At 39.9% G+C, this 19,154-nt stretch overlaps 1 protein-coding gene across 3 annotated transcripts in view; it reads left to right on the forward strand.

Moving 5' to 3' along the window:
* LOC138973185 (SNF-related serine/threonine-protein kinase-like) overlaps window positions 1–17,795 on the forward strand; it is a 31,095-nt gene extending 13,300 nt beyond the window's left edge. Inside the window, exons 5-6 of one of the 3 annotated variants that reach the window (XM_070345892.1) lie at window positions 1,430–1,525; window positions 8,914–17,795. In XM_070345892.1, coding sequence (XP_070201993.1) covers window positions 1,430–1,525; window positions 8,914–10,573 — 1,756 coding nt within the window. In that variant the 3' untranslated portion in view covers window positions 10,574–17,795. Of the gene's footprint in view, window positions 1–1,429; window positions 1,526–3,390; window positions 3,913–8,913 lie in introns of all 3 variants that reach the window. The other 2 variants (XM_070345882.1, XM_070345899.1) reach the window with 2 other exon arrangements.
* Window positions 17,796–19,154: the final 1,359 nt, after the last annotated feature.

Below are 19,154 nucleotides of genomic sequence, written 5' to 3' on the forward strand. Positions count from 1 at the left end.
CTTTGATGCATACTCTCAGCAGTCATATGCTATTGCATGAAAGGGTTGGATAATGAGTATGTTTTTCTGGGAACATTTCCATTCTGCACATGTTCAACCCTGAGTAACCCAATGCAAACAATTGAACTGGATTGGATTGGATTGGATTGGATAAGATTTACAGTCCAGTGAGGTTACCCTCATGGAAATTCGGGCTGCTTTCTCCCCGGGGAAAGCGAGCTGCCATACATACGGCGCTACCCATTTTTTTTTTTCCTGCATGCGTGTATTCATGTTTCCTGAGACTTAATGCCGTGTGAGATGGAATTTTTTTTACTTTATTCCAAGTCCCACGGGTATTTGATGGACATTTTTATCTATGCCTATACAATTTTGCCAGGAAAGACCCTTTTGTCAATCGTGGGATCTTTAACGTGCACACCCCAATGTAGTGTACACGAAGGGACCTCGGTTTTTCGTCTCATCCGAAAGACTAGCACTTGAACCCACCACCTAGGTTAGGAAAGGGGGGAGAAAATTGCGGCCTGACCCAGGCCTGAACACGCAACCTCTCGCTTCCGAGCGCAAGTGCGTTACCACTCGGCCACCCAGTCCCGAGAATTGAACTGTTGATCATACTTCCCCGGTGGAACAACTTACCTCATACTCATAGGTTCCTTCATAGTTTTACTGCTGTCTTAAACATGCCGCAATCAGAAACCTCAAAGATTCATTGCCCCTGCTATTGAAAGGTATGTACCTTCCTTCCTATGTAAATGATCATGTTTACCACCAAAGAACTGTCCACGCTCTTGTGATAAAAAGCCCAACAACATCCCTCCACTTTGACTCGTACCAAAAAATCAACAGCTTGTCTGCAGAGTGGGAATATATATATATTTTGATGAATTATTTGTACATGTTGACATATCGGTGTTACTGTTAGGTTTGAACTGAATTCATAAAAAAAAGAATGATTTTATGATTTTACAGAACTGCAGATCAAGATATGGAGTGTTTAGTGGTTATCATACTTGTGTCAGCTGTAGAAGCATGATCGTTTTTGCCAAGGTTGGCCTATGTGCCACAACTTGTTTTCCGTTCATTAAGATTAAATCCATATGTTGCATGTTAATTGATTACTTGATACAAAAAATTCAGGGATCGGGCCCTGCTTTTTGTCTGTTTCAGACATATGTAAATATATTTGGTGGTAATATTCAGATATTTTTTACTTCAGTAGTCGAAATGATTTAAATTTCCGAATCATGTTATTTTGATGAGACTTTTGGTGCACTTTTGATACAACTAGTGGTATGAAAGGTCATCTGTTTTTGAAGTTACCATTGGCAGGAACGGTTCTAAATTTAAGGCTCTGATTAGAGGAAGATGCGTGCTGCTACTTCTAACTTCTTTTGATGAAATGTTGATGATATATACGTTTCCTTAGCACGGCGCCTCCCTATATGTTGAGCTGGAATGGATTATTCTCACCAACATTCTCACCAACTCCTACCATGTCAGTGAGCAATGTTGACGATTTCAGGTCAGATATTCCGGCACTAAAAACTGCAGTGTTGTCGCCTTGACAGAGTTTTTATGCTTCCTCACTATAACCGGAATTGGTTTGGTTATGTTGCTGCCTATGCTCGCAAGCAACTTATTTTCCTCCAATGTATACGGATCTCTCTCTAACTCTTTTGACAAAGTAGAACTGTTCATCATATCTGGTGGTTCATATCATCTTCTGTTTGGTGTTGTGCTCGCAACTTCATTTGTTTGTCTCTTGCATTCAAAAGACATATCAGTTGCAACCCATTCAACGATAAACTCAACTTATTCAAGTAACAAAGCAAGTGAAATATTCGTGCAACTGCTTGTATTTCTGTACTAGTTTCTTTGGTTTATTAGCTTGTGTCAGTTCTGCCGCAAAGAAGTTATACGTTCAGATCTCAACTGGCATTAGCAAGCTTGTGAATGCTATCAGTAGACTTATTTTTCCCATCTTGTCCATTTGTCTATCTGTGTGTTTCATTTTCATTCTATGTACCACCTCCATGTTTATGCCTACCAGAGCAGTGTCACCCTACCCTTTGTTTTGCTAGACGTAAATGCATCCTGTAGATTGGCCCGCTAATGTGTTAGTCTGTTCATGCCTGGTATAGATTTGGCTGCCAATATTGTCACGTCTGTCGCAATTATGCCTTCACTTATTTAATCAGGATTTGGGTTTTTTATGTTTGTGCGGTAAGTTATTGCATTATTTATATCTGATCTGTCTGGATTCTTAGATGCTAAAACCATTTACTTCTACTACATTATGACTGAAATGTGGTTTTTTTTCAGTGATGTAAGAGTCCGTAAGGCGTCATTGCGGGGACAGTTCCCTCTAGACCAACCAGTGCTTGAAAAAAAGTAATTTCTAGTTTTGGTTTTCATGTGTAAGATACAAGAGTAACACCAACAGCTCAGGGAAGTGTGTTTTCTAAAAGAGAACATTCTGTGGAGATAACTGTTAGGTATGGGAACTTTCAATTAATCTGCAAATTGAACAGATTCTAGAAAGAGTTCGAGAGAAAAATTTTAACATTTATTTAGCTATGTTTCCATACCTTTCGGTGATTTGTGAAAAATTGAATGGGGATTTCACACAAATAAAGAAGATTCTAAATGCAGTTCAGAGGTTGACCATAATTACAATGTACTGGTATACAGATCTTTGGCAGAGGCAGCGCTTACAAGTTTTGTAAGCTAAAAAGACGTTTACAACTTGGGCTGTATGAAAATTGTAGTGATTTTGATACAGGTGACAAGCAAGGTAACAAAACTAAAGAGAATGTGTATTTACATATTTTTGTCTCTTCAGGTCAAGTCAGGGTAATTGTGTCATAATCATGCAGAAGGGTATGATTCAGTCCTGAATTGCAATCCAATGTAAAATTATTCAATCTTTTGTCTGTGTATTCTTGATTTGGTCAGATAGTATTTCTACTATTCTATCTGGTCGGGGAAGGGGTGGGAGTGCTAGCGAGAAAGTAGAAATGATTAAGTTTCAAGTTAAAATATGTGGAAGATCAGATAATTTCTTCATTGCTTTTTTTTTTTTAGTTTGTTAGTAGCCTCCCTTCCCTTACATCTAGAAACAAAAGATCAGTTGCTCTTTTCATTGTCTTTGTAAACTCTCTTTTATAATGTCCTGAAAGGCATTTCCTTTTAGATTTTCTGCAGAGAGCTTTGAGTGGTTCATACCAGTGTACTTTGAAGTATGGGTCTTGTTAAATATTGTGTTCGAAGCGCTGGTTAATTTCTAGTTTCATGCTCCTGTGTTACCATCCATTCCTATCTTGTGTTGATCAGTGTTTACTTTGATTTAAAACTTTTCTTTCCACCTTTTAAAATTTGTGGATGTAGCAAACAGAAAGAAGCAAAGAAGACAAAAACGGCACCCCTGTCCATGACTCGGCTGGCAGTCATTCCTGGTGGAGACGCCCCAGCGATTTTGGTCTCTCCTCCTGTGGAGGAATCGTCTACCAGTCCAGGGTCCTATTTTGTCAAAAGCCTGACCACTAGCATGACGCTTGACCGCAGAAAGAGCAGCAAGAAACAGTCTGGCTCAGTCAGTCCCAGAACTCAGCGCAAACTGTCGGGACAAGGGGAGAAGACCGCTCAACAAAAACTGTCAGCATCAAGAGAGAACACAGCTCAGCAGAAACCATCTCTCAGCAAAGAGTTGTCACCCTTAGGCGCTAGGAACACTGTCATGTCCAAGTCCGACCCAGGAACGGGTGGCAAGAGGCCGCCGGCTGCGCCGGTTTCAAAAATCGCTCTGCTGAGTTCGTTCTTCGAACGCAAGGCCAAGCAGGCTGCCACGGGAGAGAAAGACCCAAAGTTCAACCTGGGCTGGCTAAGAGCGCGCAACCGTCTGTCAAACTTGTAATTGATTTTATTTTGTTTGGTTTTCCTCCTTCTTTTACTCCCCCCTTGGAATGCGCCCCAGTCGGTCCTGATATTTTTCTTTCCTGTTGTTTATTCACTAAGATGCTTGGGTCTGGTTTGATCAGTTTGGGTGTGTTTTCTGTTTTTGCTGTGGACTAGCTGAAGACATTTTTTGGTTTTGTTTTCACTGTAGCCTTTTTGTGGAAGAGTTAACATGTTTATTTTGGATAAAACGAAAGCATTCTATGCAAGTTCTTCCATTAGCATGCTGAGTGTTTTTTGTGACATTTATGTAGACTACTTAGAAAGATTTTGACACTGATGACTGATATGTTTGTCTTGATCCGTAGAGGAACTATTTTAAAGCTGTGATGCACTGACGTTTATATAGAAATGTGATCATTGTGTAAAAAAAACCCACATATATATATATTATATATAATCCAGGTTGGAAAGTGCTGGAGACTAAAAGTTCTGTGATAGTCCACATGTGTAACGAGCCAGATGCCGAAAGTATTGGGAGTAATGATACAACGTACCATATCTAGCGTTTCATTTCACTCGTGGGTGCAGGTGTTCTGTGGACAAACTGGCGTGGCAGCTGCTTCCGCATGTTTGATTTGAAGCGGCCGTGAGAGGGAAGCTATTCTTGTCTGCTTCTTGGACAGGCAGGGAACTTGGCCTTTTACTTTGATTTTCAACGTAGAAGATTGTTGGCTTTTTTCTTCTCCTTTTTACATTTAGTCAAGTTTTGACTAAATGTTTTAACATAGAGGGGAATCGAGACGAGGGTCATGGTGTGCGTGTGTGTGTGTGTGTGTGTGTAGAGCGATTCAGAGTAAACTACTGGACCGATCTTTATGAAATTTGACATGAGAGTTCCTGGGTATGATATCCCCGGACGTTTTTTTCTTTTTTTCGATAAATGTCTTTGATGACGTCATATCCGGCTTTTCGTAAAAGTTGAGGCGGCACTGTCACACCCTCATTTTTCAATCAAATTGATTGAAATTTTGGCCAAGCAATCTTCGACAAAGGCCGGACTTCGGTATTGCATTTCAGCTTGGTGGCTTAAAAATTAATTAATGACTTTGGTCATTAAAAATGTGAAAATTGTAAAAAAAAATTTATAAAACGATCCAAATTTACGTTCATCTTATTCTTCATAATTTTCTGATTCCAAAAACATATAAATATGTTATATTTGGATTAAAAACAAGCTCTAAAAATTAAAAAAATATAAAAATTATGATCACAATTACATTTTCGAAATCAATTTAAAAACACTTTCATCTTATTCCTTGTCAGTTCCTGATTCCAAAAACATATAGATATGATATGTTTGGATTAAAAACACGCTCAGAAAGTTAAAACGAAGAGAGGTACAGTAAAGCGTGCTATGAAGCACAGCGCAACCGCTACCGCGCCAAACAGGCTCGTCACTTTCACTGCCTTTTGCACTAGCGGCGGACTACGTTCAATTTCATTCTGTGAGTTCCACAGCTTAACTAAATGTAGTAATTTCGCCTTACGCGACTTGTATTACATTTAGTCAAGTTTTGACTAAATGTTTTAACATAGAGGGGGAATCGAGACGAGGGTCATGGTGTATGTGTGCGTGTGTGTGTGTGTGAAGAGCGATTCAGAGTAAACTACTGGACCGATCTTTATGAAATTTGACATGAGAGTTCCTGGGTATGATATCCCCGGACGTTTTTTTCTTTTTTTCGATAAATGTCTTTGATGACGTCATATCCGGCTTTTTGTAAAAGTTGAGGCGGCACTGTCACACCCTCATTTTTCAATCAAATTGATTGAAATTTTGGCCAAGCAATCTTCGACGAAGGCCGGACTTCGGTATTGCATTTCAGCTTGGTGGCTTAAAAATTAATTAATGACTTTGGTCATTAAAAATCTGAAAATTGTAAAATAAATATACTTTTTTTAAAACGATCCAAATTTACGTTCATCTTATTCTTCATCATTTTCTGATTCCAAAAACATATAAATATGTTATATTTGGATGAAAAACAAGCTCTGAAAATTAAAAAAATTAAAAATTATGATCAAAATTAAATTTTCTAAATCAATTTAAAAACACTTTCATCTTATTCCTTGTCGGTTCCTGATTCCAAAAACATATAGATATGATATGTTTGGATTAAAAACACGCTCAGAAAGTTAAAACGAAGAGAGGTACAGTAAAGCGTGCTATGAAGCACAGCGCAACCGCTACCGCGCCAAACAGGCTCGTCACTTTCACTGCCTTTTGCACTAGCGGCGGACTACGTTCAATTTCATTCTGTGAGTTCCACAGCTTGACTAAATGTAGTAATTTCGCCTTACGCGACTTGTTTTTCTTTGTTACTTTGCCGCATGCTTGCAACTATGGTTCTTTCAGCTTTGTCAGAGGAAATGGCTTTGGTAATTTTTGTGAACAGTTCTAGGAGGGGTCCAGGTCGGGCAACCTTAATTTACCAAAATTGGCAAATACAATTACAAACAATGTAAAAAAAAAAAATTAAAAATTCTTAAAAGAGGAAAAGAAATCTGTACTTCGTTTTTGTACACAAGTGAGGTGAGCTTTTTGTGTGTAATATTTTGTTTTAGTGATCATCCCACGTGTTGCCGGTGGTTTGCTATATATTTCTATTGCTGAAGCTTTGTTTTTAAGGTTACTCAGGTTCAGGTGCTGCTCATATAGATGAAGTTTACATGGACGTGTTGTGTAAAGAAATAATTTGTTACGTTTGTGTTGATTATACAAATACATGTAGTGCCATATTTTGGAAGGACAGATGACTGTGTGTAACCGGTATTCAGGTGTTTCTTGTCATTCTGTTTCACAAATAACACTAGAGCCCCTCCTGTGTCACTACTTTTTCTTCCGGCAAGCCAATTTAAATTCTTGCTTGTCTGTGCTGGAAATGTGTGTGGTTCTGAAGGGTTGGAGATACAGGTCTGTCAGCCTTTGAATTCTTCTGAGCAAGTCCGGTGTGTTCTTGTAGCTAAAACTCCTGTTCGTATTTGGCTGTTGTAGCATTCGACAGAGAATCATGGAGAAGCTGGAAACCCCGTCCTCTCCGCCTGCAATTGTAATTGGGATTCAGAGTCAGGGGTATGCTGTTGTCCCTTGCACTGCCACTGTTAGTTGTGTCATATTGTTACAGTGCCACCTGTCTGTGACGACAACTCCTGTTGGCGTTTTGTCGGCACAACCTCTGTGGCTCCTGTTTTGTCTGCACAACCCCTGTGGGCGTTTTTTCGGCATCCTGTTTTGTCTGCACTGTGGGTGTATTGGTTGGTCAGTGTGTTGTGGACGAGGAAAAGGTACTAGCTGTTGGTGGCATGTTCTTGTCCAAGTATACCGTACCCAATCCCTCAAAGTGAGAGTATTGAAGGCTGATTGATATGTACGGTGGCTTTAACCATACTCTCATTACACCTTGCAGGGGCTCACCAAACCCTCATTTATTCCCAACCTTTTCTTCAATTAAAGAATCTGTTATTCAACACAGTGTATGTGTAAAACGAGTTTGTCGCTTCATTTTAGTGGATTTGATTCAGATTATTTCATTTTGATAACTATTATTTATGTATATTTATTTATTTATAAAATGCGCGGTTTTCTGTTTTATTATTCATGTAATTTAGTTTTCTTGAGTATGTGGTACGGGGAGTTTTGAAGACAAGCTTTACTTTTAGCAGTAATAGCTAGTGTTGACACTGGCGTGGGAGGTGGAGCAGGACAGATGCAATACGCGAAGAGAGAATTTTATCATCTTCACCTGTGATTTGTTTCCGTCTGTATCTAAATATACGTACCAACATCTTTCGCAGTACATCTCAATAATCACATGTGTACTAAATGAAACGTGTATGATTTGTTATTTTCACGCTTGTATTGTAGCTTTTTGCAGATGGAATGAGCATGGCTTGGGCTTTTATATTATGTGCTGTCATGGCTTGATATCAATGTGTACTATAATCCAAGTTTTGCTTGCAATTTTATTTCAGCTAATGGAATGTTGCAGTATTTATGGGGGTATATAGGATATTATTGGCTGCGCTTTTGCCCTGCATGACGTTATATGTGAACACATCATGTTTGTGTACTTGTATGCACATCATGAATCAATCACTGCAATGTTTGTGGGGGGAAAGAGAAAAGCAATTAATCTGATGAATAGACAGTGAAGGAAGAATAATGATGTAAGAAAGTGGAATGAAAATTCAGTCTTTTCTTTGTCCTCTCAAGGATGATCAAGTCTTTACTATTTTCAGGATGTGTGCTCCTGTTCATCTTTGTTTATCAAATATTAGCCTGTGAAAGGAAGATAGACAGAGCATGCATAACTAACACACACACACAAACACACGTACACAACTACACGTACTTGAAAATCTAGGTGTATGTGCTGGTGATGCATGTTGCTGTGAACTTTCTGCATGTATCTCGGTGAAATACAACAACAAAAGAAAAACTGAATGAAGTCGCACATTACGATTTAATTCTAAAAAATGTTACAGTAGCAGATTTTGTTTTCTCTTTCTTTTCATATTCAGTAAATTGATATATTTTTGGGTCAGATCTTTTGTCTTCTTTTTTTTCAATATGCTCTTTTACAGTATCGTCTTTTATGTTGACAAGTGAGGAGCCACATACTTTATTTGTATCTTAGTTGTCACTTTTTCACAAACTCCTCATTCAATTTATTTAAGTAGTAAGTTGTAGACAAACTCCTCATTTAATTTATTTGTTAACGAGTAAGCATATTATAGTTTTTAGCTCTAGGAACGCTCTTTTTCCAACTTAGTTTTTCACAGATTACTTTGATGTGAATGAGATTGTGACAGGCATTACCAGGTTCCACTGCCGATCCATACCAGCAACAACAAAAAAAGCTTTGTTCCTTGATTTGTAAGCAGCAGATGCAGTTTTATGAAAATAGAAAGTTGGAGTGATCAGTGTTGTTATTCTTCCATGGCTTTGTGCAGACAAGGGAGCTGCGTGGACAGCGGCAGCGACTCGGGGACCTCACACTACGTTCAGTCGCTGGTCTCTCCCCCTGGCACCCACCCCTCCACCTCCACGGACAGCGGGCGCCAGCTGCAGACAACGCCGTCCCCCACAGACCTCAGCCTGATGGTCCCCCTGGGCCCTGGGGCCATTCGCAAGTGCAGTCTCATCTCAGAGGAGTCTGTGGACGAGTACGACGATGAGGATGACGACGATATGGACCGTGGGTGTACGATCAAACCGGTCAAGTCTATGGAGTCGCTAGACGAGATTGGGATCGTGTCGGTATCCTCCCACCTGTCTCTCACCCCGTCCAGTTCCCCTGTCGCCTCCCCCTCCCCTTCTGCTGTGGACGCTGTCAACCCCAGGCGTCCCCTCAAATCTGTGTGCAGCTCCCCTCAGCTGCTGAACCAGATTCACGAGGAAAATGAGTCGGAGGATGATGACGACATTGTCCCCATGAAGCTCTCCATGCCCAGGCGCTTTGGGGGATCCTCCGCTAGCAGCCGAGAGCCCACTTCGGCCTCCCCTGAAATCCTGCGCAAGTATGAGCAGAGGAAAAAGAGAAGAGGGGCAGGGCAGCGGGGAACCAGCTGCAGCTCCTCTGACGCCAGCGACACAGATGACACAGAGGGAAGGTCGCGCAAGGACAAGCTTCGCCACAAGTTCATCCATCGCCGAGACTCCAGCGATCATTCCAGTGACACGGACGGTCCTGGGGGGAACTTGGGGGGTAACGGCCGACTCGGCGGGGCTAGCAGTGGTTCGAAAGGATCTCGCACACATAATGGGAATGGGAGTGGTGGTGGTGGAGGACGGGGTGGGGGCGGCGGGGGAGGAGGTGGAGGAGGAGGCGGTGGTAGTGGTGGAGGAGGAGGTCGTGGAAGTGGCCGCAGTGGCGGTCAGGAGAGGAAGGAGAACTCTGACAACAGCAGTGATAACAACAACAAGAACAGCACCAACAATCATAAGAACAGTAGGTACCATGGTGGGGGAGGAGGATCCAAGAGCTCCCTCACCGAGTCCAGTCTCAAACTGTTGAGCCGCAAGCTGAGTGATATCAGCAACGGTGTGGGTGCGCTTCTGACGGACTGTAGAGGCAGCGACTGTGATAATGATTCCCCCGTCCACAAATCTCCCTCCACCCCCCTATCCCCACTCTACAAACCCTCCTCCACTTCCCATTCCCCCCTCCACAAACCCCTGACACCGGATGGTTACAGCTCGGTGGGGTCTGGGTCTCTGCACCGACCCAGCCGCAACACCAGTCTGAAGAGCAACTCCTCTGGGCGAAGTGGGATTCTCTCGGACTCTGCCCTGTATACAGTAAGCGAGAGAGCTCACACCTCTTCCCTAACAGCCCCCAAATCTTCCCCCGTGCAATACCTCGGCCACACCACAGACACTGACTCTATATGTGGACGACGGCAGTCGCTGGAGTTCAGTGAAATCTCCAGTTTAGCGGACGGAGAGTCCATGTGTGGCGCGTCGGAATCAGCCAGGCATCAAGGGAGGAAACTAAGGGGGTCGACAGAGTGCGGAGACTGTGGGGTCTCCTGCGGGGCGTTACACTGTAAGCCCTCCCCGGGAGGTGTGCCGGTGGTTCCCATCAAGTCCAAGTGCTGCTCTGTTGTGTGATTGGGTCTTCGGTTTATGTTTCCCTTTTTATTCTCTTTGCGCTGAATAATGCATAACAGTGACGAAAGTGACATTTTGTGTCTGGGAAAGTCCTCTGTTGTTTTCTTGTGACAGGGTTCACCTCTGCTCAGTGGCTCGTGAAGCCGTCTCAACTAATGACTGTGTGTCAAACGATATGTTCATATTCTTCACAATTATCATTGTCTCATTTGTTAGTTTTTCTTTTTTCGCCTTTTTCGCCCTCATCCCCATTATGTGACAGAACGAACTTTTCTAAAAATGTGTTGAACTGTTGTGCACTGGACAAGCAAACTGTATGATCTTGTTAGAATATGTTGCTCTTTTTCCTGGTATTTCTCTTGAAGTGGATTAGGGAAGGGGAGACGGAGGGTGCCGACTCTTTGAGTTTGGGTTTCATTGTAAAAAAAACCACTTGAAAACAGGTTCAGGAATTTGTTTAAATTGAGATGTTAATATAATGTTTTCTCAAGTTTGCATTCATACAGTCAGTACAACTCTGTGGAAGGTTTGAAAGATATTCTTGAAAGGTTCAGATTCTGTGCCAAACATCAGAAATGTTCAGTGAGCTCATCATATCTTGTTTCATCTCTCATTTCCCAAAACACACAGTGTAGTCAGACATATATTCTTGTGTATTACTGTAACATTTCAAATGGAAGAGAAAAATTAAAACATGCGTTGCTCTCATAATTATGTTCCTTCCTTATAGTTGGTTCATCAGACATATTCTTCAGCAGCATGAAGGTAGCAAACATGGAACTATTCTCAGTGATTTATGCCAATCTGCTTTGTAAAAGCTTCAATTTCCTGTGTGTTTATTTTGCTTTGATGAAAGTTATTGTTGTATAAAAGGGGGGGGGGGGGGGGAAAGATACTTGGCCGTTCTTACCACTTCCGTGTATAAAACAGAAAGTGTATTGTAAATTAAACACTGCATATTGTTGAAGACAAGGTTTGACAAAAAGTATGAAGTTAAAACCAGGTTGGGTTGGTCTACTTTCATCAGTCAGGGGTGGGACATTTCCGCGGACACAATTTACAAATTCCGCTGGAGTAATCTATTTTTCCGCGTTCCATTTTATCACAGTATCTATAACTTGTTGACTGAATGATAGGGAGAAAAGTGAAGATGGAATAGAACACTGGAGGCTTGAGAGTTAAATTGTGCTGACTGAAAACTCCTGATAACTAATAGTCATTTTGTGCTTCAATGCATCGAATCATACTATTGCCAGTATTGAATTATGGATACATGGTTCATTACGTAAGTATGCACCATTACAATGTTACCATTTTTGTGTGAAAAAAAAATTTCAGGGTGGGGGGGGGGGGGGGGTGTGTGTTTGGTGAGAAGAATGTCTTTTTTTACCCTATCCAACAAGTTGAATTTTAGTCTCAGAATGCCCCAGATTTTACAGATTTTAATGTACTATTTAAACAAATTTAGGGGGAGCATGCCCCCGAACCCCCCTAGAAATAAGGGATGTCCTCTTTTTTCATCACAAGAGAGTCCCACCCCTGATCAGTGAAAGTAAATTTATGAACAAAGTGTACATGTATAGTTTAACCTCCAGGGTCTAACCCCACCTTCCATAAAACTAAAATCAGCTTTCATGCAAATAGTTGACTTACCCAGCAGTAGACTGTTGCTTGTGTGGGTGTGGTGCGTGCTTGCAAACATGTGCGTAATTGGAATACATGGAATATTCATCAATACCAGGTGCAGAGGTGGAAAAAAAGCACTGTTCGGACAACATAAACAAACCAAACATTATTTTTTTAACAGAAATCCGAAACAAATAGACTGCTAACTTTCCAAATCCGAATAAAAAATCAACAAAGGTTACATTAGTGGAACGTTTAATTCAGGACAAAACCAAACAGTTTTTAATATTTTAAAAGTGCTAACTGTTGTCATGTATGTAAACTGTGCACACCCTGATCACTGTAGGGAAATGCCATACATTATGAATATGCACATGTGTACTGGCACGCATATTGATGAAGTGTTTCAAACAGGCAGTACTTTGAATTTGAAACACTGTTGTTTTAAAAAAAATACTTTTGGATGGAGAGTGATAATTATAAGTTGGTGGTAATGTTCTGTTTTTGAAACATCCATTTGGAATTAATTCTGACAATATTATTTCTGATCATCTCGCTGTCGGGTCTAACAGTATAGACGTGTGATCGACATGAAGAAGAATGAATTCTATACATTTCTATCTTATGTGACATTGAGTTATAATTATGATAGCCCATCAAAAAGTGTGTTCTTTCTTTCTTTATTTGGTGTTTAACGTCGTTTTCAACCACGAAGGTTATATCGCGACGGGATCAAAAAGTGTGTGTTCTGGGACATTTTACTGGGCATACAAAATGCAAGAAACTCCCATCAAATGCATGTACAAATGTAGGTACATGTACTAGCAGAATTCATAATATCTTATTTGTTTTACCTGGCCATCTGAAACTGTCTGCAATGAACTTTACATTATATTCATAAGCAGAAATGTGTGTTTGCTAGTTCAATGTATATTTGTAGCAGCTGTTACTGTTAGCATGTAGTTGTGTGACACAAGTGTAAAACAAATACCCTACAGATTGTTTGAATTTTTGTTGAGAATGGTAAAAAAACAGGAGATTTTTGTGTGAATGTTAGTGTCGCCGCAGATCAAAGGCAAATGTTTGTTACTTATGTACAAAGACACATGTATACTATTAGTTTCAGTGAACTGTTGTTAGTGTTTTCACTAGTTACTCCAATTGCAAACTAAGTTCTTCCTGCAGAGTTACAGAAACTACAAAATGTTATGAGGGCCAACTGCTGCCCCACCCCTATCCACTCTCTGAACACCCCCCCCCCCCCCCAAAAAAAAAAAAAAACCCCACACACACAAAAACACCTGAACACCACCATCACCACCACACCCTTGCCCTGGTCTTCATTGATTCCATATTCCTGCATTAAAGGTAATTTCCACCTGTTTCACATTTAATTATATTTTGACCTTGATTATTTATATGAGGACAATGAACTTGCATGTATTTTTGTGTCTGGCTCCATTGTTATTGACGAAGTGACAAGAATAAATCCTATAAATCCATTTTGTGAACGCATCGCTCTGTTATATTGTGTACATATTTTGTAAGTCAGTTTTGACAGAAATCATCCGATCATCCCTCCATAGATGTTTAATAATCCTGGAAGTGAGAAATGTCTGGATTTGGACACGCAACATTTACTAAGAGTCTTTCATGCTCCAGTGCTGGCGTTGTGAGCAAAAGACTTGATTGTACAGACATGGACATTTTATCCTCATGTTGTGATGGTAATAATGCTGTTATTTTAAAAAATGTTCATTTTGCTGTCCTTGTGTGGTATGAGTGCCCGTGGCAACAAGCTTCGTCTCCATGGTATGTTCCGGTCTGTAATCATGGTTCTGTTAAAACACATTTTTTGTCTCTCTCATCCTGTTTGTTTCTATTACTTTTCTGTGAACTTCTGTTTCAATCCTGTTTGTTCTTCTCCATCCCTCAACTTCTCTTCCAAACAGATTCTTTTTCTTTTTGCCTCTGTCCTCAAAAGTCTTTGATGACAGTGAACTGCTCATCTGTGTTTGTGAAAATCATTTTATGCCTCACCTAAGTAATCAGAAAGTCATAGTTTTGAGAAGTGTTTGGACGTATGGACAAGCAGCTGATAGTCTGCGAACAAAAGAAAACGTAATGGTGAAGTTCTCTCAGACGTTTTGGAAGCTATAGCTTTGAAACTGGACACTTCCATGGTTTGGTGGCCTCCAGACATGACACAAGTCTTGTTGACCATTGTAAAACTTCAAGGTCACAGTTGTGTTTTGTTTGGGTGGCCTTTCATTATCCTTCTTTGTTCACAAACTTGGATGACCTACAACACATTTTACGACCTATAAAAAGCATGAAAGCTAGGCCAAAGTGGTTGAATGGAGTGTATATTAGTACATTGTATTACGTAGGTGAGTCTTCGAGGTATTGGTCTTTGACAAAGTCAGAGGTCTCCAGTTTCTAACCTGTATGTATTTCTGTTCAGCCTCTGTTACATTTTTTTCCTCTCACATTCTATGTGCAAAGCGCATCACTAACAGTCACCCATAGCTATCATCTCCAATTCTTGTGAGGCTTGTGCTTTTAAATGATAACAACATAAAATGATTGAGTAGTTACTGCATTGATTTTGTTGGGTTGTTCAGCTAACTGTAGCTTTTAAAATTGAACATTTAATTTTCATGCTATTTCAAAACTAGCGTCGATCAAATAGCCTTGCAGATTTCTAGTTTGTGTCTTTTATAGTCACAAGTAGAAAGAAAGATACCCCAAAACTTCAATTACTGTAGAGTGTGACACTAATATCACATGTACCGCTAAGTTTGTAACGTTAAAGACCTGTTCTTGTTTTTCAATAACCAGGCTGTACTTAACAATAACATGCATCAAATATTCTGTATCCATCCACTGCTTTATAATATCAATGCCTCAAGACAATTTCTGCTTTGAGTAATACTGCTCAAATGAACTACTGACTAATCTTTGTATTATTAAGATCTACATTTTCATCTTGTTAGCTATTATAGTATTAAGATCTGTGTTTACATCTCGTTAGCTGAATCGTCTTACATTTCTGTATGCATGGTTTAAAAAAAAAAACTTGACACAGAATAGGACAATTCTGGGCTGAATGCTTCTGTGTTTGTTACACTGCCCTAGTTGCTGTTCATGGTTGTCATTTATGTTTAGCAGCTGTCATCTTATTGTCGGTGTTTAAAGCAAACTTTATGTGATGTTGCAATTGCAACATCTATCTACTTCTGCTTCTCGTCAAAGACTTCAGCCCAGCTAATTTGTTTTTCGGAGATATAGCTCTGTGCTCGTTTGTTACTATAGCTCTGTGCTTCAGCTTGCTTGTTACCTCTGTAATAAGGTCTTCTCTCTTACAGAAGGACAAATTTAGTACTGCAGTTCTGAAAGGATTTGAAGGTCTACAGGATAGGATGTTATTTTTACCTTTCAAGGAGTTCCATTTCACATGCAGTACTAACAAATGTACAGTTTCTTGTCCGGTGCAGATCGAAAACTCTGGCTGTAATCGGATGTTTGATATGAAATGTGCCTCCTGCCCTGTAAAAGCGAAAGAAAGAAGAAGAAGAAAAAAAAGTCCTCATTTCATAATTATTTAAGTTTGTTTTACATGTACTAAAGAGTCCCATTAGAAAAGAGATGTATACAATCAAGTCCTCATCTTCTATATTATTAATGTTTCTTTTACTCCAGAGTTTGATGTATAAACCTTAAATGCTCACATTGCAAATCAAATGGCATTACAAATCTGGCTTGATCATGAAAACTTACGAAACACGTTTTTCACCTTGTTCATATAATCATATCTACATCAGATTATGTGCAATCATATGAACTTGTGATGAATAAGAGTCTTCAACCTGTATAACACATGCTGCCCTGTAAATCTAGATAGACTTGTAAATTGCACTTGTGGCTCTGCTTATAAGCAAATTCTACTGATAGATTAGCCTTCAGTATTAAGCCGAGTGTAGGTGTGTTCACTACTATGTGTGTGATTTCCTTATTGCAGCTTATTTTAAGTTCTGTACTGGGTATAGCCTTTCAGTTATGGATAGCCTTCGTTTAAATGAACCTTAGTTTGGAGAATACATTTGCAATGGTGGGATTGGGGTGGGGGATGCATTTTGCTTGGGCAAGTAGACTACTAACTGTTATTTTGCTTTGTGGTGGTTTTTTCTAGCGTATGTGAGTGAAGATAAAACAAGTATTCAACCTAAGTAACTCCAACTAACTTTCACACATGATGTTGGCTTCGATTTTTCTATAGGATACACAGTTGGTAACTAACAATTCTGGTTTTGTGGTATGCTACACCTTTTTTTTTATTTTGTTCTGGCAAAATCTTATTTATTTTTGTTTGATTGTTGTGGACAGAAATTTTGTATCCAAGTTACATGAACTCATTTCTTATCCAGTAGAGATTTTTTTTGTGGGGGGAGAGGGGGGGGGGGGTCAAGAACGTTAATTTCAGTTGGATCAGACAGTTAACTCTACGTGTACGTTGTTCCAGACTTGTTTTTGCCTTTGCAAGTTATTTGGCTTTCAAATGTAAAAACATTATATTATTATACTGCAGTTTAACATGTCTGATGACCACCCAAGGGGCCGACCAGAAGTGATCATTATAGATAGGTGGTCGCTATGGTAAGGTTGATTATAAAGAGAAAATACCACCTCGGGGATCCTAAGTGGTGTTGTTATAGAGAGTTGATCGCCAGGGCAGGTGCGACTTATCATCATTTGGGGTTACGATTAAAATGCAAATATTTCCGCAACTAAAAATATTCAAACAGTATACTTTATATTTTTCATTGTCACATGCATTGTGTGTGGAATGAACATTTGAGGAGGAACTTAACAAAATAGGATATGAACAGTTGTTTGGGATCTTAGCTTGGAAATTAGGACTTCCTTCTTGCTCATTGAATGACATTGTATAGTGTTAGAAGAGACTTTAACATTGCTGATACAATTCACAAACATTATGTTTAGGTACAGATAAGATATACCTGTTATTGACATACCACCTTCTCTCTCTCTCTCCCTCTCTCTCTCTCTCTCTCTCTCTCGGAACAGTTATTTCCTGACTTGGAATACGAGTTGGATGTGTCCGAACGTATCACGATGCATTGTTTTTGTAACAGGCTGAATTCAAAAAGTACACTTGAGGATCGCGGATCGTTTCATTACCCAACCCCCCAGCACCCTTTCTCAATGAACCGCTTGAGTTTACGCGAATAAACATTCTGATCTCTCTCTCTCTCTCTTTTGCCTCAAACACACACCTGTAGACAAATCTGAAATGTTTTGTTTTGTATTGTGCGTGTTTTTCTTTTCATTCACAAATGATATATGTTAAGTTTGTTTTTTTATAACCCAGCACTATCATTTTATTTCAATGTATGGTTTGATTGCAAATGGAGTGTATAATATGAATAATAATAATAATAATATATTAGTATTTAACTCTGTTTTAGACAAAGTAATACAACCAGCTGTTTAAGAATCATCTTAACATTTTGTTTTGTTATTCCCTTGTATATTTATTGTAAAAAATCCCTGATTAAAAACCTTTTGAGCAATATGGCAGCTGTACAAGTGTTTGTGTGTGTGTGCGTGCAAGCGCACACGGGTGTGTGTGTGAGGGTATGCGTGCGTGCGTGCGTGTGTGTGTATGCATGTGCACATTCATGCGTGCGTGTATGTATGTGTGCATGTCAGTGTTAGTATTTCCTGTACCTGCGTACACATATTGATATTGTCACTTGGTGCGCGCTTAGGTATGTATAAGGACACACTAAATTTAAGTAACTAAGCATTGCCCGTTCATGCAGCGTCTACACACCATGCGCAAACATTTACATTACAGTTGGACTACCTTATACCATAGACCAACAATATAGACCAACAATATAGACCAACAACAAGTCTATATTGTGGAACAAATATTTGCATTCTCTCGATTGAAACTTGTCAGGTCGGTTCACAGCTGCCACAGGCACAAGTTTACATTCCCACTCAGGATTTTCTGGCCTTCGAATTCGGAAAAATGACAAACCTCTGCACCTGATAGAGCTTGCAGAACACCCTACAAGTGCACAATTCTTGCCTAGCATGATGAAGATTCGAAATGTCAAAGAACATGTGCTCTACTGCCTGCAGACTTATCGTGTTCCACCATAACCGGAAGCTGGGTCGCTAACCGTCGGGTCAAAGGTCGGGAGACGGGAGTTCTTGCGTCGTCTGCTGCAGCAAGCTGTCCTCTTGTTGTTGGTCTATGCTTATACGCGTTTGCGCAGCCTGTGTCTATTCAGAGCTAGCTGGTATAACAATTCCTAATCAGCCGCACAGTCCAATTCATCATGAATATTACAGTTTGAGTTATGATATATTACCATTTGAATGCGCATCAAAAGAAGACGAAGAAAAAGAAGTAATGAGATTTGATGAGAAACCTTGATCGATCGCGTAGGGGAAGGAATGGCCTTTCCCGTCATAGAACTGATTTTACAATAAAAAGTTTTGCGCTCAAACGCATCTGCCTATTTTTCTTCACTGTTTTTTGATAATCAAAGTTTGAATTTTTTTAAATGCAAATGATTAAAGCTATGTGTCAGTCTCAGACCTCATAGTAACCTAAATGAAAAAGAAAACACCAATGCATCCAGAAACAAACTGTTTCCAAACCCTTGAACCACGGAAGTTATGTAGGGGAATACACTGACTGACAGGTAATAGAAAATCATCATGACTGAGAAACTCCAGTGGGAGGTTACGATCACGTACCTCTATCCCGGCTTTACTGCTGTTTCTTGTCTTTGAAATTGGAGTTCTAACTCTATTCGTCTCAGTTCTTGAAACACAAATCTAGGGACATCTGTATGGTTTAATCAACTCTTTTTGTGACTATTCAGGGGGGACGCGTTCAAAACCTGTAGACGCC

The sequence above is a fragment of the Littorina saxatilis genome, linkage group LG1 (assembly GCF_037325665.1).
Source record: "Littorina saxatilis isolate snail1 linkage group LG1, US_GU_Lsax_2.0, whole genome shotgun sequence".
Lineage (NCBI taxonomy): Eukaryota > Metazoa > Mollusca > Gastropoda > Littorinimorpha > Littorinidae > Littorina > Littorina saxatilis.